General features: G+C 49.4%; 1 protein-coding gene across 4 annotated transcripts in view; it reads left to right on the top strand.

Annotated features, from left to right (window-relative positions):
- The window catches only part of NUB1 (negative regulator of ubiquitin like proteins 1), a 38166-nt gene extending 19831 nt beyond the window's left edge, over positions 1-18335 (top strand). For 2 of the 4 annotated variants that reach the window (XM_078343446.1, XM_078343445.1), the window contains exons 9-16: positions 6803-6989; positions 8027-8134; positions 8842-8994; positions 14157-14303; positions 15838-15930; positions 16038-16136; positions 16586-16763; positions 17004-18335. In XM_078343446.1, the coding sequence (XP_078199572.1) occupies positions 6803-6989; positions 8027-8134; positions 8842-8994; positions 14157-14303; positions 15838-15930; positions 16038-16136; positions 16586-16763; positions 17004-17182 (1144 nt within the window). In that variant the 3' untranslated portion in view covers positions 17183-18335. The remainder of the gene's footprint in view (positions 1-6802; positions 6990-8026; positions 8135-8841; positions 8995-14156; positions 14304-15837; positions 15931-16037; positions 16137-16585; positions 16764-17003) is intronic. The other 2 variants (XM_009002812.6, XM_002751849.6) reach the window with 1 other exon arrangement.
- Positions 18336-21480: the final 3145 nt, after the last annotated feature.

The following is a 21480-nucleotide window of genomic DNA, read 5'->3' as shown; positions in this document are numbered from 1 at the left end:
TTTTTTTTGAGACGGAGTTTCGGTCTTGTTACCCAGGCTGGAGTGCAATGGCACGATCTCGGCTCAGTGCAACCTCCGCCTCCTGGGTTCAGGCAATACTCCTGCCTCAGCCTCCTGAGTAGCTGGGACTACAGGCACGCGCCACCATGCCCAGCTAATTTTTTGTATTTTTTTTTTAGTAGAGACGGGGTTTCACCATGTTGACCAGGATGGTCTCGATCTCTTGACCTTGTGATCCACCCGCCTCGGCCTCCCAAAGTGCTGGGATTACAGGCGTGAGCCACCGCGCCTGGCCTTTCATTTTCTTAAGTGTCATTATGAACTCACAGGTTTAAAACATTTGATGTGTTTCAAACTTCACTGCTTAAGTTGGTCCTTACTGGCTGGCAGGCAGCCCCCGTGTTTTTTGACTTGACCCTGCTAGTCTTTGCAGTCTCTGATTTCTGGAATCCAAAGACGCCAGGCTTAGCCTGGGCATCTCATGCTCCAAACCAGGAATGAGCACTTTCCCAATGAGTCCTGGTTTCTCTTCATGGGAATCGGTACTGAGAGACTGTGATGCAGACATACTCAACATTTGAAAAGTAGGCTTGATTTTTTGAAAATGGTCAAAAGTTAACAAATTTAGTGTTAACTTCTTTTCTATTTTGGTGCATTCCCAAGGTGATACTGTATACTCCCAGGGGATGAATGCACATATTTATAGCTTGCCATTGGTCAGTGCCTTTTGGGTTCTAAGTGAACAAGTCCCAACTTTAACATACACAAAGAAGGGATTTATTGTCTCACATATATGGGAGGGGAGGGGCTGGGCTGGGAATAGCAAGTATGAGGTCTGAGTGGCTCTGGGGTCTCTGTCTCCGCTTCTTTCTGGGTGTCAGCTTCATTCTTTTCTGAAAACAGGGGAGGGTTAACAGGCTATAAATTAGGTCCTAAAAATTTAGGTAAATTTTTTATTCCCTTCCACAGTTGTTTCTGATTTTTTATTACAGAAAATTTCAAATAGACATAAAAATAAAAATTAGTATAATGAGCTTCTATATACACTCACAATTGAGCTTCAGCAATTTTAAATACATGGCTGATCTTCATACATCTTTATGGGCCTCTGTTAATCTTTTTACCCTGGACAAATCCTTGAAATAATTTTCAGGTCTCAGGGAACCACAGAATAAAAATGTGGCTATATCTTCAGTTCATGGTACATTAACCTGTTCGGTAAGTAGTAGGTATCAAAATGAATAATAATTGTCAGTGTCTTTGTAATTCGAGACAGTTGTTTATCCTGGGCATCTGCTTATCCTGGCCAACTTGTTAGCATATTTCTGTTTGGGATTTCTCCCTTTTCTTAAAGGAGATCAGCAATAATGCAAGCCAAATAGAATGCAGATGGAGGAAACTTTGGTGGTTCCATTTCCTTTATGATTTGATTTTCCCCCTGACTTCTCCAAGTAAGCTAGAAGTTCTGTCACAGCTTCCTGCTATATGTCTTGGAGTATGGTATGTAGTATGACCAAGCAGAGTTTCTTTCCCCAAATTGTATGAAATAGTGACTTCCTGACAGCACAGAATGGTGATTCCGAGTGGGGAAACATAAGGGGAGCTCAGTGCCTGGAGAAGTTTCAGGCTACGGGGCAGGAAGGCAAACCCAGACAGAGCCCTGTGCTCCCCTTGAGTTAAGGAGTTGGAGCTGGGAGTGAAGGAGGCCAAGGAGGTGAGAGGAGCGAGCTGCCAGAGAGAGGGTGTCAGAGAGCTTCAGAGGAGTCCTTTGAGTCTTCTGCCGAGTGATGATCAGCACGTGTGTGTGAGGAAACCACCCAGGGCTGGGCAAGGTACCATGTGAAACAAGCAGGGAATAATCCTCAGAGTTCATAGAAGGCCAGGAATAGTTTATGTTCCTGCCAGTCAGAGTGAAGAATTTGGTAGTCACAGGGTGGGCATCTAACAGAGTCTTCAGAAAGGTGTGTGGCCTCAGTACAAGGGCATAATGTGGTCCCACTTAACAAAGCTTAAAAGCTAGTCCTGAATAGTAGCCTTAACTTACTGTTTTCAAATAAGTGCATTCCCAACAAAGCTCAATAATGTAGCAATTCAAAAATATCCAGCATCCACTGAAAAATTAGCAGGCATGCAAAGAAACAAGAAAATGCAACCTATAACAAGCAGAAAAATTAGTCAGTCGCAACAGATCCAGAAGTGACATAGAAGATAGAATTAGACAAGGACATATGTTCAAGAAGGCAGAGGAACAATTGAATATGTCAAATAAAGACATGAGACATTTGGAAGACCCACATTAGAGTGTAAGAGATGAAAAGTACAACATCCAAGATGAAAAGAACATTAGGTGGGATTAACTGCAGTATAGACACTGTAGAAGAGAAGATTAGTCAATGTAAAGATAGGGCAATGAAAACTATCTGAGAAAACAGGAAAACTGAAGAAAATGAACAGAGCATTTGCAAGCTGTGGAATAATTTCAGGTGGCTTAAAATGCATATAATTGGAGGCCCTGGAAAGGGAGGCATATGGAACAGAAGACATACTTGAAGAAAACAATGGCCAAAATTTTTTCCAGTTTGATGAAAACTATAAACCCCCAGATGCAAAAACTTTAATGAACCCCAAGTACAAGAACTATCAGAAAAAAAACACACTATGGCATGCTTCAATCCAGTTCCTTAAAACCAGTAATAAAATTGAAAATGACTTTTTAGCCAAGCTTTCTTGAAAAAAGTTATGTAAGTTTGACTTGCCTTTTGTTTTTTAGATGGAGTCTCACTCTGTTGCCCAGGCTGGAGTGCAGTGGCGCGATCTTAGCTCACTGCAACCTCTGCCTCCTGGGTTCAAGCGATTCTCCTGCCTCAGCCTCCTGAGTAGCTGGGACTACAGGTGTCCACCACCACTTCCAGCTAATTTTTGTGTTTTTAGTAGAATAGGGGTTTCACCATGTTGGCCGGGCTGGTCTCGAACTCCTGACCTCAGGTGATCCGCCCACCTTGGCCTCCCAAAGTGTTGGGATTACAGATGTGAGCCAACCGCTCCTGGCCAGGCTTACTGTTCTTGAAATTAATATAATTCTTTATTTTACATAAAAATTTTAAACTGTAAGACAAACATAATAAGTTTACATTAAATAACCTACTTAAGGTCAAATGGGATTTAATTTTTGTTGTTGTTGTTATTGTTTTTGAGATAGAGTCTCACTCTGTCGCCCAGGCTGGAGTGCAATGGCATGATCTCTGTTCACTGCAACCTCCGCCTCCCGTGTTCAAGCAATTTTCCCACCTCAGCCTCCTGAGTAGCTGGGATTACAGGCACCCGCCATCATGCCTGGCTAATTTTTGTATCTTTGTAGAGATGGGGTTTCACCATGTTGGCCAGGCTGGTCTTGAACTACTGATCTCAGGTTATCTGCCCACGTTGGCCTCTCAAAGTACTTGGATTATAGGTGTGAGCCACTGTGACTGGCAAGGATTTAATTTTTGAAAGCTAGACTCAGTAGATTTTATTTAAATAAATATCGTTCATTTATTTTAGTATTATAAGCATGAAAATGTATCAACAGTGTTGAATACTAATGTTACTAAAATTGTAAACCAAAGCAATATTAATAAAAATATACTCTAAATGTAATTTTTAATTTTTATAGTTCTTTTTTTTTTTGAGACAGAGTTTTGCTCTTGTTACCCAGGCTGGAGTGCAATGGCGCAATCTCTGCTCACCGCAACCTCCGCTTCCTGGGTTCAGGCAATTCTCCTGCCTCAGCCTCCTGAGTAGCTGGGATTACAGGCACGCGCCACCATGCCCAGCTAATTTTTTTTTATATATATATTTTTAGTAGAGACAGGGTTTCACCATGTTGACCAGGATGGTCTCGATCTCTTGACCTCGTGATCCACCCGCCTCGGCCTCCCAAAGTGCTGGGATTACAGGCTTGAGCCACCGTGCCTGGCCTATAGTTCTTTTTTTAGAGACAGAGTCTCTCTGTGTTGCCCAGGCTGGTCTGAAGCTCCTGGGTTCAAGTGATTCTCCTGCCTCAGCCTCCCAAAGTGCTGGGATTACAGGTGTGAGCCACCGTGTCTGGCCTTCTAAATGCAATTTTACACCAGGCTTTAAGAAACCACTTTTCTGTCCGGTGCAGGAGCTCACAACAGTAATCCCAGCACTTTGGGAGGCCAAGGCAGGTGGATCACGAGATCATGAGTTCAAGACCAGCCTGGCCAGCATGGTGAAGCCCTGTTTCTACTAACATACAAAGAAAAAAGAAAAAAATTAGCTAGATGTGGCGGCGGGTGCCTGTAATCTCAGCTACTAAGGAGGCTGAGGCAGAGAATTGCTTGAACCTGGGAGGCAGAGTTTCCAGTGAGCCAAGATTGTATCACTGGAAAAAAAAAAATTTGTCTCAAAAAAAAAAAAACCACCACTTTTCCCCCAAGCAAATGATCAAGTTTAAATATAGACTTATATATAACAATGTGTTGATTTCTTTTTTTTTTTTTTTGAGATGGAGTCTCAACTCTAGCCCAGCCTGGAGTGCAATGGTGTGATCTCAGCTCACTGCAACCTCTGCCTCCCGGGTCCCAGTTCAATCAATTCTCCTAACTCAGCCTTCCAAGTAGTTGGAATTACAGGCACAAGCCACCATGGCCAGCTAATTTTTGTATTTTTCAGTAGAGACGGGGTTTCACCATGTTGGACAGACTGGTCTTGAACGCATGACCTCATGATCCACCTGTCTTGGCCTCCCAAAGTGCTGGGATTACAAAGCGTGCCACCACACCCGACCAAGTGTTGATTTCTTAAAACTAAAAGTATGACATGTACACCTCTAATATGAGACCTGTGCTTTGTTTTTGTGTGTGTGTTTGTTCATTTTGTTGTTTTTTTCTTTTCTTTTTGTCTGCACAAAGAAATACTCGATTCTGGGTCAGACTTGAGATAAGCGCATGTTGATTTTATTTGTAACTGACATGAGACCATTTCTGCCCACGCTCTTGATGCTTAGTGAAACATGAGCGAGCCCATAGAGCAACACGCAGTAGCTGGAGAGGTTCGGTCACATGCCCACTGCTTTCTTGAGTGAGTGGCAGAGTCTGCTGTCCCAGAAACCAGAAAGTGTCCAGAGGCAGGAACTGTCACCGCGACTGTGAGATCAGACCACAGTCCACAGAGTGCTGCTGTTTCTTTCGGGGTCCCCTTCTCAGGCTAAGCAGTGGATGTGGAGAAAGTGCCCTCACCCAGCCCCACATTTGTGTGTATCTGTGCGCACGTGTGTAAAATATGGTGCAGATGCTCAAACATTCACAAAATTAGAAATGTTAAAAGAGACGAAAATAAATATAAAAATACTGCTGTGATACATTTTTCTCGCCCCACCCCCAACTGGATTGTCTCTAGGGGCCCTCTTTAGGAGACTATTGTTTTACAGGGTAAACGAGAAAATAAAAGTCCTTTAGTTTTTTGTTTTTTGTTTTTTTTTTTTAATTCCAAGCGTATTTTGATAGGCAGGACAGGAAGCTTTCAGCCATGTGGATTTTGTAGTTTTATACAAGGGTGGTCTTTTAGAATACCAATGAACACAGAGATAAAACCTTTAAAGGTTATTCATGTATGATGTGTGGTTCCAAATGTTCTTACTGAAGACTTGAGACCTAGATTGGCATTAGGAATTTGTAATGTAATGTAACTTAAAATCAGTCATCTGGAAGGCTGTTTGTCAGCTCCCCTCCTGGGCCATACTGACGTCTCTTGCTGTCTTTCTTCCCTTCTCCACGCCTGGGTTCAGCCTGCTGCCACGGCTGCAGAGTTGTGTGTTGCCTGCACGCAGGCTCTCAGAAATCGGCTGGGCGGTTAGAACCTGGCGCTTTCTGGATTGCTTTTCCTCCCAGCTTGAACGTGGTTGAACCTGAATGCCTTGCCAGAGCCTTCATCAGTTGAGGCATTCATAGTAGTGATTTTTTTTGGTGTGTCTTTAAAGAAGAGGTGTTCAGCCTGGCTATCCATTAGAATCACCTGGGGAGACTCTGGAACTATGACATCCAGGCCCAACCCCAGAGATTTCTGTCATATTTGATCTAGGTGGGATCAATGATTCTTAAAAAAAAAAAAAAAAAAGGCTGGGCACGGTGGCTCACGCCTGTAATCCCAGCACTTTGGGAGGCCAAGGCGGGTGGATCACAAGGTCAAGAGATTGAGACCATCCCCTTCAACAAGGTGAAACACCATCTCTACTAAAAATACAAAAATTAGCTGGGCATGGTGGCATGCGCCTGTAATCCCAGCTACTTGGGAGGCTGAGGCAGGAGAATTGCTTGAACCCAGGAGGTGGAGGTTGCGGTGAGCCAAGATCATGCCATTGCACTCCAGCCTGGGTAACAAGAGCGAAACAAAAAAAAAAAAAAAAAAGGAAGTTGCTCTTGTCCAGGTGATGCTGATTTGCAGTCAGGGTTGAAGTCGCGGCTTTAAAGCATGGTCCTCCCCGTGTTTCCTGAGGGCTCTTGAAACAGTGGCCCTGGGTTCTGCTTCCTGTCAAGGTGCTGCCTGTATGTCCTGGGGCAAGTGGTGGTAAGCTTTTATTCCTAAGCCCTGATTTCTGATTTCCCTTCTTTTCTTCCATTAGCAGGATGAGATTATAAAATAGAGCTTCCTTCCTAAATATTAGGCTCTCTCTTAGAGCAGTCAGCCTTTGAACATATACCAAGAACTGGGAAAGAATTCCAGTAATTCAGAAAAGGGTTTCAGATGCTAAAAAGGTTTCAGATGCTGCTTGGCAGTGATGTCATTCCCCTTCTGTTTCCAGTGAGTGTTGCCGAGAGCTGCTGGACACGGTAGATAACTACGCCGTGCTCCAGCTGGACATCGTGTGGTGCTACTTCCGCCTGGAACAACTGGAATGCCTTGATGATGCAGAAAAAAAATTAAACTTGGCCCAGAAATGCTTTAAAAATTGTTATGGAGAAAATCATCAGAGACTGGTCCACATAAAAGTATGTTTCTGGAATTCATTTTCATCTTGTTGAGTTCATTTCTAGCATTTGTATTTATTTCTGCCCAAGCAGTTGAATTACTGCCAGAGGTGAGTTGATGTTGATAGGAGTATGCAGTGGACTCTTTCTAAGCTATATATTTCTGGAGTTATTTTTTTCTTTGAGACAGAGTTTCGCTCTTGCTACCCAGGCTGGAGTGCAATGGTGCAATCTCGGCTCACCGCAACCTCCGCCTCCTGGGTTCAGGCAATTCTCCTGCCTCAGCCTCCCGAGTAGCTGGGATTACAGGCACACACCACCGTGCCCAGCTAAGTTTTGTATTTTTAGTCGAGACGGGGTTTCACCATATTGACCAGGATGGTCTCGATCTCTTGACCTCGTGATCCACCCGCTTCGGCCTCCCAAAGTGCTGGGATTACAGGCATGAGCCACCGCGCCCGGCCTCTAAGCTATATATTTCTAAAGTATCCAACGTTTCACAAATCTGGCTGTTCTCTTTAGTGTGTGGGCGTTTAGCCCAGAGGAACACGGTTTGCTGGTTATAGAAACCCCACCACGATCACCCTGACCAGGAGAGAGCTGCTGACTTCTTTCTGTCGGTAGAGTCTAACTTGCAAGCTGTCAATGCAGAGAATAGACATTTCAGCAGGAACCGTTTGCGTGAATGAGTCACAGCTCACGAGCTGTGGCTCAAGTAAGGATTTTTCTGATTCCCACAAGTCATCAACATCCTGCTTATGCTCTCTTATACCTGGTTCGGATTTTGACATACTTCTCTGCTGACCTAAAGGGCCGCTGTGCTGGATGTCTGGAGGCTGGTGCTCTGGCACCTCTCCTGTCTGTTATGAGGAATGTCATCCTACCACAGGGGGCGGGGAAGAGGGGGCTTCACTTTTGCCGTCAGTCATAGTGAAGTTATGCACATTTTAACATCACCATTTTGCCCTTCTAGAGACAAAGGGAATTACAGATATGAGTATTATAGGACTATATGGAAATAAGGCAATTTTATCCTTTTTTTTCTCCAATAATTTTAGGGAAATTGTGGGAAAGAGAAGGTACTGTTTTTAAGACTCTACTTACTTCAAGGTATCCGAAACTATCACAGTGGAAACGATGTAGAGGCTCGGGAGTGTCTTAACAAGGTAAGAAAAGTACAGTTGGAACCATTTTCACCTGCTTTTAGAAAACATTCCCGGAAGTTAAGGATTTTAACTTGTAGTTTGTGACTTGTGAGAAACATGCTGCCCTTTCTCCGTGCACAGGAGAGAGATGTTGGACCAGAAACATATTTGCATTTGTTAGAGTACAGGCCAGATGCTGTAATAAGGAGACTTCAGAAAGACAGTGACTTTGATGGGATAGAAGTTGATGGCTCTAGAGGTGAGCTGGGCGCCCGGCGTCCCAGGTTGCTCCTGTCAGTGCCTCTTCCAGCCAGCAGAGGGGGCAAGAAAGTGCAGAGCAGGCCGCTCGAGAGCTGACCCAGCACTGCACCCAGCGCTCTGGCTGCATGCCATTGACCTAGACTTGACCACCTGGCTACACCCTGCTGCACAGGAGGGTGAGAAATGCCATGTGCACAGCTCAAATTCGGGGGTGTTTGTTGCAAAAACAAAATGGATACCAGTCACTTCCGCAACACACAGCCTCTTTCCTCCTGTTGTGTTGTGGTAATAGTGCTGATCTGTTTCCATTCGTACCTGTTAATAGGTCAAGTTTAGAGATTTTATCCAAAATCCCATGCCCTTTAATTCACACTGGGTACAATTTAATTTCTTTTAGGCTTTTGCTTTGTATTAAGCTGTAAGTATTGCTATGGTTACATGATTCTTACATTTCTCCCTGTCTCTAGGCACAGCAGCTCTTTAAAGAGCTATATATTGATCCATCAAAAGTTGATAATTTGTTGCAGTTGGGATTTACTGCCCAGGAAGCCCGGCTTGGCCTGAGGGCGTGTGATGGGAACGTGGATCATGCGGCCACTCATATTACCAACCGCAGAGAGGTACCCACTTTCACAGTGCCCCAGCACTCGAGTATGAAAGAACAAAAGAAGATAATCCCATAGAAGGTGTTAATCACAAGGAACTCTTTATTACTCCAGATTGGAAAGGAAGGAGAAAAACTCGTCTTTTTTTTTTTTTTTGAGACGGAGTCTCCCTTTGTCACCCAGGATGAAGTGCAATGGTGTGGTCTTGGCTCACTGTAACCTCCCCTTCCTGGGTTCAAGCAGTTCTTGTGACTCAGCCTCCCCAGTAGCTGGGACTACAGGTGCCTGCCACCACACCCGGATAATTTTTGTATTTTTAGTAGAGACGGGATTTCACCATGTTGGCCAGGCTGGTCTCAAACTCCTGACCTCAAGTGATGTGCCCACCTCAGCCTCCCAAAGTGCTGGGATTCCAGGTGTGAGCCACCGCGCCCGGCCGAAACGTGCCTTTTTAATCAGATCATTTTTCACGTGCTACAGTCTCCTTAGTTTTGCTTCCTGCCGTGGTGGCAGGTTGTGCAGACAGCCCCCTCTCTCTCTTTCTCTAACATCATAGTGTGTTTCTGGAAGTCATTTTAAAAACAGAAAATTATTTTTTCCTGGGGTTATTATTAAAGTTGGGGATTGCATCCTTGCCTAGAAACATGAGTCCAACCATAGAAACAAGTTGTATTATATTATGAGCACAGGTTAAAAAACTGTAATACTTTGAAACAATTACATACATTAAAGAAAACCGTAGAATTTTGGAGTTGGAAGGATCCTTATTCTACCCAATATGTTAAGTTTGCAGTGAAAGAACTGAGGTCTGGAGGGAGGTAATGGTGGAATATTAGCAGGAGAAACATTTTTCTTGTCAAAACAAGAAGTTGGTATTAGATTATCTCACAGGTCCTTTCTGTCCACAACTCCAACCAAAGAAGTCTCTAGAATCTTCACATGTATGTTATCTCTTGCTTCTCTTTTTGCTAAACACTAGGATAATCCTGAAGGCAAAAAGCAGCATCGGGGTATTTGGAGGGGAGTAGAGAAGTCCCATGGTTGTCTGCCTGCCTGATGGCGGAGAGGGAGTGGATTCCTGGGTTGATTCCGAGGTGACCCAGACACGGGGCTGCTGCGGCCTCTCGTTTTACAACACCAGCTGTGGCCGTTACCTTTCTCACCTAGTCCAACTGTGCTCCATTGGGTCTTGCTGTAGAAGTCAATGAGTAGGCAAAGGCAGAGACTGAAAAGCTGAATTCTCTTTTTTTCAAGACAAGAGTCTCACTCTGTCACCCAGGCTGGAGTGCAGTGGTGTGATCACTGCAATGTCCGCCTCCCAGGTTCAAGAGATTCTCCTGCCTCAGTCTCCTAAGTAGCTGGGATTATAGGTGCACACCACCACGCCCAATTACTTTTCGTATTTTTAGTAGAGATGGGGTTCACCATGTTGGCCAGGCTGGTCTTGAACTCTTGACCTCAAGCGAGCTGCCCGCCTCAGCCTCTGAAAGTGCTGGGATTACAGGCGTGGGCCACTGCACCTGGCTGAAAAGTTGAGTTCTGTGTGTTTGAGTGTTACATGCTCTAATTCAGTACTAACAGGAAAAGGAACATTGCTGATACTGATTTGTTACTCCACTGTTACTCCACTACCAGTGAGATTTTATTAGCATCCGGAAAGCCAGTGTTTTAGAATGAGGTCATTTGGACAACAGTTCTCATCGCTGTATGAAACTATAGTTCATAAACATCGTCACACTCGTCATTCACTTCTGCCTGTGACCACCCGAGAGGCCACAAGGACAGATACTTCTCATCTCATAACTCAGAAGAGCTGTAGTGCAGAGGCAGTCTTTTAAAGTATAGTGGAGTCATATCACGTGTACATTTCTGAAGTTAAAAGCCCTTGGGGAAAATGCAGATTAAAAAAACTACAGTGTGTATGGTGCAGTTGACCCTGTTCCCTCTTCCACCCAATGGCTGTTGTTAGGATGCTTTTGGCTGAAAACAGCAGCAACAAAACCCAGTTCAAACTGGACTAAACATCATAAAAATGGATGTGGTGGGATTTATTGGCCTGTTTACTTGTAAAAAGTCCAGAAGTAGGATAGGTCTCAGGGTTACTTGATTCATTCAGCGGCTTACTGAGGTCACCGAGGACCTGAGGTCTGCTGTCTACCCCCATCCCCTGCCCCATGTCATCAGTGTCATCCAGTCACACCAAGGAGCATAATCTCTGTCCCAGAATCCTCAGTGAAAATCCTAAGCTGTTTGTAATTGGGCAGCCTTGACCCAGTCCCTGAGCTGGAGGAACACCAAGCCTGGCCTGTGGCGAGAGATAGAGGGTTGCTGCCTTGGCCCATTCAGGGGCCACCTGGGGAGCTGGAGCAGCCTCCCACGCCTCAGGAAGGGCTAGAATGGGTGCTGGGAAGACAAAAACCATGTCCCATAGAAAATGAGCTCCTAGCAGAGCTTTAGATGAGCTTTAGATGAGTGAGAAAAATCTGCTTTCCTCTGAGTTCCAAGGTTCTGGGTTTGAGCATCTCAGCTGAATGTAAAACCATTTGTGTGTGTGTGTGTGTGTGTGTGTGTGTGCCAGAGTCTCACTCTGTTCCCCAGGCTGGAGTACAGTGGTGCAATCTTGGCTCACTGCAACCTCCACCTTCTGGGTTCAAGCAGTTCTCTTGCCTCAGTCTCCTGAGTAGCTGGGATTATAGGCTAGTGCCACCACGCCCAGCTAATTTTTAAATTTTAAGTAGAGATGTGGTTTCACCATGTTGGTCAGGCTGGTCTCGCCCGCCTCGGCCTCCCAAAGTGCTGGGATTACAGGTGTGAGCCACTGCGCCTGGCCACAATTCTTTTGTTTGTTTGAGACAGAGTCTTGCTCTGTTGTCCAGGCTGGAGTGTGGTGGCATGATTATGGCTCACTGCAGCCTTAGTCTATCTCCTGGACTCCAGTGAGCCTCCTGCCACTCCTGGCTATTTTTTTTCTTTTCAATTTTTTGTAGAAAAGGGGTCTCACCAGGGCGGTCTCAAACTCCTGGGCTCAAGCGGTCCTCCCACCTTGGCCTCCCAAAGTGCTGGGATTACAGGTGTGCAGCACTGCACCCAGTCTTTAATACATAATTCTTGGAAGTTTATATTTTTTGTGCAACATGGCCTTGAGTACAGACCAGTTTCGCATCTGGGAAAAGCAGCAGACTGTAGACACGGAGACTGAAGCTCGTGCCTCAGTATGACCAGGCCCTGAGGCAGCCTTCCTAATTGGTGGGCCCAGCTTGTCTCGACCATACAGCGCCTCTCTCTTGAGACCTGACTACTCTAGCCGCTGCAATGCGGCACTCACTGTCACTGATTCGATCTGCGTTATCTTTCTAACTCATCCTGGTATAGAGAAGTATTAGAACATACTTTAATTTTCTCACGTGCGTCTACGTGATTAGAAGGAAACGAAGACATTTGTGATGACAGGATGTTCTTCGAATGTCCCAGTTGATGTGAGGTCTGTGTCAGGTCATGCCCAGGTCTGCTGCCTGGCAGCATCCTTCGCTATGCTTGAATGTTAGGCGTGCTGCTTAGCCTTTTGAAATACAAATGGAAGAAACTGTATTGAAAGCAGACGATGGGGCCAGTAAAGGCATTTTCCGTGGAGTCTATGTGAATATAAGTGGAAATGGGAGTGGCATGAAAGACCTGCTGGTGTGCATGGTTGGCAGTGTGGCAGGATAAGGTCAGTTTGGAAACATTGTTGGGGCCAGGCGTGGGGGCCCTCCGTGACAGCATGAGGAACTGTTGCCAGAGTGTGGGGGGTGATAGGAGTGGCTGCAGTCTCTCAGGTAGGTGGCTGGAATGACGGAGCCCACTGCGTTGTGCAGCGGGGCTGGAGCTGGGGGAGACTGGCCGCTGAGAGGTCAGGAACTCAACGGGAGCATGAGACAGGCCTGGTGCAGCTGAAGGGAAAGCAAAGGGAGCTGGCGCTGGGGGCATTCCAGGGGCACACTGGGGGGGTCTCCCCTGATAGAGACAGGGCATGAGTCTCCAAATGTCTTCAGCCCTGGAGCTGTTCCCAGCAGCCACTCTGTTCTGTCTGCTCCTGCTGCAGGCCCTGTGGAGTCTGGTTCCACGATGATGCTTCTGTTTTCCTAATAAATGAGGCCACTTTCTTGCTGTGGGGAAAATCCAAGCAGGTGTCTGTTACTGGGGCTGGGCAGGAGGCAGGCGCAGGTCTCTGGAAGGAGAGGAGTCTGTTACCTCCCCCATGCTCACTGCTGCTGATGAGGGTCTGGTCTCCCCCGGAGAATGTGGCAGTCACTGAACTTTTTTGAAAGCTTTCTGTCTCCTTGTTGGCAAAATAATGAGGTTGGATTAAATTCCAGGATTTCAAACCTGCTTTGTTGTGGTGGTGGTTTTTAAGCAGCAAAATCCCATTTTTAAATGACATTTTTATGGGCATATTAGCTTACAAAACCAACTGGGAACTCTCCTGATTGGCCCTGGGTGGGAGAGGTGAAGAGACTAGAACCCTCTGCAGCCACAGCAGGCACCTCTGAGAAACAGGCTTGAGAACCAAGAGGTCAGACGACCTTTATCCCTTGAGCATTCTGTGGGTTCTGAACAGACAGTCCCCGGAAGGCCCTGGAGTCCTTGCTCCCCAGACTGTGGTGGGTGGGTCATCAGCCTTGGCATGGCCCAGGTGTCCCCTACCTCCCACGGATTCCACATCACATTTTAACTTGAGTCCCTGGGCAATTCATCAGAGTGCAGGGAGCTCTTCTGCCCGGCTCCTAGAAGAGAATCTGTGCACCTCTCGCTTGCGACCTCTGCGGTGGGAGCACTGGGTTGGGCCCATCCTGATGCTGGATGGTGGCTGGTGGGGTTGGTGACGGGCGTGTCACTTCTGCTTGCCGTCAGAAGCAGCACCCACCACCGCTCTGCTCTTGTGGCGCCTCTGCCGTTTGGCTGGAGAGGTGGAGATAGGTCCCATCTTGGCTGGAGAGGTGGAGATAGGTCCCCACTTGGCTGGAGAGGTGGAGATAGGTCCCCGCTTGGCTGGAGAGGTGGAGATGGATCCCCTGTGCTGTGCTTTGGTTTTGTGGCTTTGCCTGGGAACCCCAAGAATCCTGCAGAGCATAGATCAGGAGGCTGTCTGTGAAATCTCAGTCCCTAACTTGGTATGGGACTTTGCTGTTTTCCTAAAGGAACTGGCCCAAATAAGGAAGGAGGAAAAAGAGAAGAAAAGACGCCACCTGGAGAAGATCAGGTCCCTGAAAGGGATGGGCTACTCCACGCACGCAGCCCAGCAGGCGCTCCACGTGGCCAGCGGGAACCTGGACGAGGCCCTGAAGGTAGTGGCCTCTGGCCTTGTCCCTGAGCACTGGGTCCTGCCCAGAGCTCCTTTCATGGCTCTCCAGCATCCTCCCAGGCTCATGGAGCTCACTCCCATGGGCTACCCCATCATCCGGATTTGAGGGGCAGCTTTCTCCGGGTCTCCAGCCCAGAGACCATGTGAGGCCCCATGAGGCCCCATGTTCAGTGCCTGGCAGAGGCCTGGCTCAGGAACCTGGTGCCTGTCCACACCAGCAGAGTCCACAGGCCGGGACTTTGTGGAGGGTTTCCGTGTGCAGCAGAGTTTAATGTACACGGGCACAGTTCCCACAGCAGAAAAAGAGAAGGGAAATTTAACTGTAGGGTTCGGCGTTACAATTTTAAATGTAAGTATCTAGTTTTATTTATTTAGTCCACACGACATGTCGACTAAGGGGGAGCTTTTCAATGAAACCCTCACGAGTGACAGCAGGTGGGGATCCAGACAGCAGTGACTTTCCCTGGGCCAGCTCCCTCCCCGTGTTGGAGAAGCATATCGAATCCTCAGTAGGCCGGGTGCTATGCTGCGTCTCAGCAGCTTGGCATGGAACCACCCTCTGCCTTCTCAACCCCGCAGGAGCACACGCGGTGGGGGGTCCTGAGGGGTGCATGGGAGGCAGGGGCTGGCTGTGCGGAGGCAGCAGTCTAGGCAGATGCTGGCGCAGCGTGGCGAGCAGTGGGGCGGGGGCGGCAGGAGCTGGCTTAGGTTGTGCGTGTGCTGGGGGTGGGGCTGGGGGGCAGAGATGGGGTTGGAGGGGGGTAGGGGGCAGGGCAGGTGTCCTCTTGTTTGCCCTGCTAAGGCAGGGCTGTGGGTACAGCCAGAACAGGGAGTCCACCCTGCCTTTGCCTCACCTCTGCCCTGTTCCCCAGAAGGCTCCATGAGTCAGTACTTTTGTTACTATGTATATGTATACTTAACATATTCAACTTTAAAATTTTATTTGAATATCTAGTTTGATTTTTTTGTGTTAGAGAAATATTAAAGAGGCAGGAAAATCTGAATATCCGAAGGGACTGATGGGTCTCAAAATAGATTTTAATTATACAAGTGGCACGTAAATGCTTTCAATCAACACAGAAGTATTGAGTGTTGGAAAGGAAAGTCTCCGCAAGGGTGTTTAAGACTAAGTATTGTCTGATGAAGAAATCAAGGGTCAAAGTAACCCTCCTGCCGACATTTTAAGTCTAGAGGGCATGACGCTTTCAGAGATCAGGCAGCCCTGAGCTGCGGAAGAGACCTTTCTGTCTGTAGCTCTTCCTGGCCTCGTAGCCCTGACAAAACATGTTTTCTGGGATGCTGCTTCTACCTGCCCTCCATCCTTCCTGCTCTATCAGAAGGATCCTTCCCCTGGCTAGTCTTGCTCCTCCTTCAAACCCCAGCTCTGTCATGGTCTCTGGGTGGGAGCCCCTTTCCATCCCTGCATCCTGAGTAGCGGAGGACGGCAGGGTGTGGTGCCTGTCTGAGCGTGTGATGAGTTCTTCGTGATGGGTAAAGCCTGTTCCTGCGTGTTTTAGATTCTGCTCAGCAATCCTCTGATGTGGTTAAACGATTCCAATCCTGAAACCAACAACCGTCAGGAAAGTCCTTCCCAGGAAAACATTGACCAAGTGAGTGACACGCCTGTGTGCCCTCAGCTCGGACAGCCTCGGGTGGGGCTGCTTGGGGTCACCCGGCAGCAGGACCAGGGAAGTCCATGCTAAAACTCGGCTCCCAGGCTCCAGGTGTGACCTGCCCGCCTCAGAGGCCACCCACGCAGCAACAGAGGGCAGGGGAGAGCAGGAAAACTGGGGAGGCATCAGGAGGTTCCCTTCAGGTTTGCCTCCCTCTTCTATGCACCACGGTTTACATCAGCCCATTTCCCTGCCTGTGACCTAAAAGGATGTTGTTGTGTCCTGTGAAACCCATCTGGCTTTCTGTCCCAAGCAACGGCTGTCTGCCCCCCACACACGTTAGTGTGCCTGTGTGTTGTGGCTGCTGACCTCGCAGTGCGTGTGGTGAGGCTGGCATGGCCCCCTTGCTTCAGTCGAGGTCATCACCTGTCCTGAGATGGCTGCTCACTGGCGCACCCGACTCAAGTCTTCCAAGCCCCCCTCCAGGTTGCTCCATGCTCACATTGGCCCAGAAGCACGACTTGTGCAGAAAGGGCCATGGTGTGCACGCCGGGAGCTCTTCAGCACGAGAGCCGGCTGTCCACCCATGTGGGTGACGGGGGTGGCAGAGGTGAGCCAGGTCCGGTGCCATGACCCCTGTGCTCTCCCCTAGCTGGTGTACATGGGTTTTGACACACTTGTGGCCGAAGCTGCACTGAGAGTATTCAGAGGCAACGTCCAGCTGGCTGCCCAGACCCTTGCTCACAACGGAGGAAGCCTGCCTGCTGAGCTGCCGCTTTCGCCAGAAGGCTCCTTGTCCTCGCCAGCCACATCCCCTTCAGACTCCGCAGGTAGGTGTGAGTCTCTGAGGGCCGTGTTGAGAGCAAAGTGTCTTCAGAAGCCAACAGATGGGGCCTGTGCCCTGGGCCTCGGCAGACGTGGAGACTGAGAGGGGTGTCCTGTGGTGTCGCCGGGCCGGCCTCCTGGACAGTGTGGCCCGCAGGAGGCACAGTCTGAGGTTGACTGTGGTCATGCGTGTGCCCAGGACAGTCCTCACATAACTCACTCACTCCTGCGGTGTTTGATTGTAGGAACCTCCAGTGCCTCAACAGACGAAGACATGGAGACAGAGGCTGTCAATGAGATTCTGGAAGACATTCCAGAGCACGAGGAGGACTACCTCGACTCAACTCTGGAAGATGAAGAGATTACTATCGCAGAGTACCTATCCTACGTAGAAAATACAAAGTCAGCAGCAAAGGAAAACTAGATATTGAACAGGAATAAGTACGAAGTTTCTGCTTATAAATGTTATCATTCTGAAAAGGCGAATGCAGGTCTTTCTGTTCTTACTTTTTGTCTGAATTGCTAGTCCTCTTTGGTGTAGGAGGGACGGGCAGGGGATAAGGCCAGCAAGGGTCCCAGGGCCTTCACGCGTGGTCTCGGGGAAGAAGCTTCCTCTGGCCCAGCGCAGGCCGCCCCTTCTGCCTCCCGGGTGTGCATCCCTAAACCCTCCCCAGCCTGATGTTTCACGCTGAAGCAGGAAGGAGACTGGCTGCTGCAGAACGGGTCCTGGGAAGGGCGCCCGGACCGCTTCTTCTCCAGCCCCAGCTCCATCTGCTCGGCTCGCCTGCACCTGATGCCCATGGCTTTCCTGCTTCCCCCGCTACCATCTCTGCCAGGGTGCCCCATGGGTTCCTGGGCCCCCTTCCCCCGCCCCTCAACATATACTTTAAGTCTTCCTCCCAGTTGCTGTGGGGCGTAACGCCAAGGCGCAGGCCTCGGGGGCCAAAGCAGGTTGCAGCAGATGCCTTCAGCCTGGGACATCGGTGTTTTCTGCTCTTAGCTCAGTAAAATATGCCCCCAAAATTCCAGGTTGAGTGTCAGACTTGATATATATTCAACATTCCTCATTACAAAAATCTTTTATTGAATGGGAAAGGTGTAAATGCTAACCAAAGCAACTTATTTTTAGTATTTTTAGACTCTATGCTGCCATAGTGAACTCACTGCTAGCTAAGAGACCTATCAGAGATTTAGATATATTTTCTCCAGGTTTTCTGTGGAGTTTTGGGTTCTAACCGTGTGACAGAAGGCTTTCTAAAAGCATGTGGTTCGCTGTGTGTCGGCTTCAGGAAGCGTCCTCACTGCACCTCGCACTCCTGTGACATGCATTCGGTGGGGGTTCCTTCCAGCGCCAGGACCCCAGCAGCAGCCAGTGCATCTGAGACTTCTCCTGCCTTCCGGAAGGCGCTAGAAGCTCCTCTGATGGAAGGCAGGATAGGTCATGTGGGGCCGGCTGAAATGCTTCCACTTTTTCATAAAGCATGGGTGCTCCGGTTTGGACTGCTGGGAATCTTCTTGTGATTCTTTTTAAATGGATGATACTGATGGAAATAAAAGGTGGAAAATATATTCCAAAATTGTCAGCCTAACTCTGCAGTACGTTACTCAGCCTCCCCAGCTGTAGGTGTGGAAAGGGTCTGGGTGGCTAGCACTTCATTTTGATTGCAAGATGTTTGTTTCCAGTGAGTTTTGTGAGGCAATGGAAGGATGACCTGAGCAGCAGCAGAGGGCATGTGCTGTGAACAATGCCGCATGCAAAGCTGGGTGTGGGGGGGACCCTGGGCCGGGGACTGCAATGCACCTGTCAGGGTTTGCCTCGAAGTGCCCAGTGAGCTGAAGTGATGCCGAGTCTCAGCCTCATTTGAGACAATGTCACACTTAGATTTGGGCCTGATTAGCAGCTTTTGGCTAACAAGTCGCTGTCCTGAGCTTGGTTTGGGCGTGGCTTCTAGCTTCCCAGCTGTTTTCAGCCATCATAGAGGCAGGGCCACACCAGCAGACCCCAATGCTATTCCGTGTCTTGTGGAGAGAGCTGCACAGGAAGCCGGCTGTGGGGAGCAGTTCTGGGCATGCTGTGTCCAAGACAGGCTGTCCTCCAGGGATGGAGACTCGGGCTGAGCCTGCGCCACCTATGACTGACCCTGTGAAACTGGACAGGTGGTGGAGGGAGGGGCAGGAGGTGCTGAGGCTGGAGAGGGAGAGGCTGTTACAGAGGCGGGGCCCTGGGAGGGTTCTCCTTGGAGAATCAGAGGAAAAAGAACATTCCAGATGTGGGACAAATTAGTATTTGGGGCAGGACAGTATGTGGGGAGAGAAAATTGGGGACGGATGGCATGATTGCTGATGCTGTCACAGCAGGGAGGGAGGCTGGGTGCCGTGAGAGGAGCAGAAACGGGCATGGGTGCATGGCAGGCAGGTGAGGGCAGCCCACACCTGCGTGATGGTGTGCACAACTCGCCAGGTGTTCTTGATGCTGGTCCTGCCCGTCTGTCCTAAGGGTAGCTCCTGCCCTTCCTCCCTTAGCCAACTCAATTGATCAGAAGCAGACACCTCGTTTCTTCCTTCACAGCAAATTGGCAGTGGTATGGCTGGAAGGGGACCAGGCCTTGGATCAGGGCATCCGAGCCTCTCACTCACCATGTCTCTCGGGCTCTCAGAAACCAGAGAAAGAATGGTCATTTGGCCATCTTTATGTCCTCAACATCTAGCAAAGCTCTCTGTGTGGTGGAAGCAGAAATCACCCCAATGCGTGGTGCTATCAACATGCAGAGTGAGTGCAGCGCCTGTGTTTCAGGTCTGCAGCCCACTGGGTTTCTCTGGATGGCTTGATGCCTGCTGCATTCTCTGCTGTGGTTAGATTAGGTGGGGACCAGAGCTGACGTGTCAGCAAGGGCTGCTCAGGCCAGAGCACAGCATCACCAAGCAGCAGTGTCTTTGGCAGCCAGAAGTCAGTGTGAGCATCTGCACAGGCCCAGGGCTGGCTGGCAGCACTGCCCACAGGCAGCACTCAAGGTGGTTCTCTGCGTGCCTCCAGAACCTCCCTTCGGCACAAGGGAAAGCTCCTCTCTGGGAGGAACGCCCCTTTCTGCAACCACAGGCCCCGCCGCTGCATCTTAGAGGCCTTTCCGGTGCTGCGCCATCCTGGCCAAGCCTCAGCCTTTCTGGGCCTTAGCTTCTCCACGTGTAAGTGGGAAGGGAGGACCGGACCTCCTGTGGTGGCTTGGGAACCCGCATGCCTCAGGTTTACCTGAGGTGCACTAGGGGTGAAGTCAGTGCCACTTCTGTGCTGGGCCCCAAGATTGGCCCCCTGGGTCTGTCTCCAAAAAAGGTTGGTGATAACGTTGCCAAGGCAACCAGTGACTGGAAGGGCCTGAGGATTACAGTGAAACTGACCATTCAGAACAGACAGGCCCAGATCATCAAAGCCCTCAAGGAACCACCAAGAGACAGAAAAAAAACCCAGAAAACATTAAACACAGCGGGAATATCACTTTCCATGAGATTGTCAACATTGCTCGACAGATGCAGCACCGATCTCTAGCCAGAGAACTCTCTGGAACTATTAAAGAGATCCTGGGAACTGCCCAGTCTGTGGGCCATAATGCTCATGGCCGCCACCCTCATGACATCATAGATGAATCAACAGTGGTGCTGTGGAACGCCCAGCTAGTTGAGAAGCACAAAATAAAAGATTTCAATAAAGATCATTTAACAACTGGTGGGGAAAACAAAGACGACGAAGTGCTCCCTGCTCTACCTGAAGGGGCGGCTCCGCTTGAAGGGGCTGCTTCCGCACCACACACTTCTCTCTGCAGCGAGATGCTGTGCCCTCCACGCAGGCGCTGTCACCTGCAGCTTCTCTCCTGGCACCCAGGCCAGCCGGGCCACATGAATGCTGAAAGTGGCACCACCTAGAGCCTCAAGAGAACCCCCTGCAGGTGCCGGGAGGGATGCTGAGGGGTCTCCCGAAGGGCCTCTGGCAGACTGGGCCCCACTGGCCCCTCTAGCCTCTGGGCACAGGACTCCCCTTGGGTGCTGGTGGCTCTGGCGTGTGTGGCGTGCCCCCCAGCACCAAGCACCGCCCTGGCTCCTGTGCATGAGCTCCCCCACCTTTCCACATCAGACCCTGAAGGGACCTCCTGGATTCATGCTAGAAAATGACAGATACTCCCAAGCAGGGTCCCGGCTGTCACCTGCACAGGCTAAAGAGCGGCTTCCTTTCTCCCTGGCCTCTTCCTCGTCCACTCACTGCACCAGTGACACTGGCCATAACCCTGCATCTCACCCACAAGTCACCCCCAAGGCCGCCCAGGCCGGTGTGGGAGGCAGCCCGCTGACCTGGGTTCCTGGAATCCCAAGCTCCGAAAAGAAGCTGAGACTCAGTTTGCAAAACAAGAGGACACAGGAGCACTTTTAACTCACAGGCTGTGTATTTCAGTTCCCCCCAAGGCCCTCGAGACGACAATTTGCCGAAACAACCAATTTCAGTGGCTTCTGTAAAGTCCCTTCCTCTCAGCAGGAGAGACCCAGCTTCGTGGGGCTGGGGGTGCCGGCGCGGCGCAGTCCGCCTGCAGCCCTGAGGTGGGAGAGTCCCAGGAAGGGCTGGGGACTAGGCGCCGGGTCAGGGGTGGGGAGGGAGGGCAGGAGCCACCCGAAAAGGAAAAAGCGGGCGGTACCCAGGGCGAACACGCCCGCTCCCAGCGCCTCACGGCCACCCAGGAA

Source organism: Callithrix jacchus, chromosome 11, assembly GCF_049354715.1.
Source record: "Callithrix jacchus isolate 240 chromosome 11, calJac240_pri, whole genome shotgun sequence".
Taxonomy (NCBI): Eukaryota; Metazoa; Chordata; class Mammalia; order Primates; family Cebidae; genus Callithrix; species Callithrix jacchus.
This window is presented reverse-complemented; position numbering and strand designations above follow the sequence as displayed.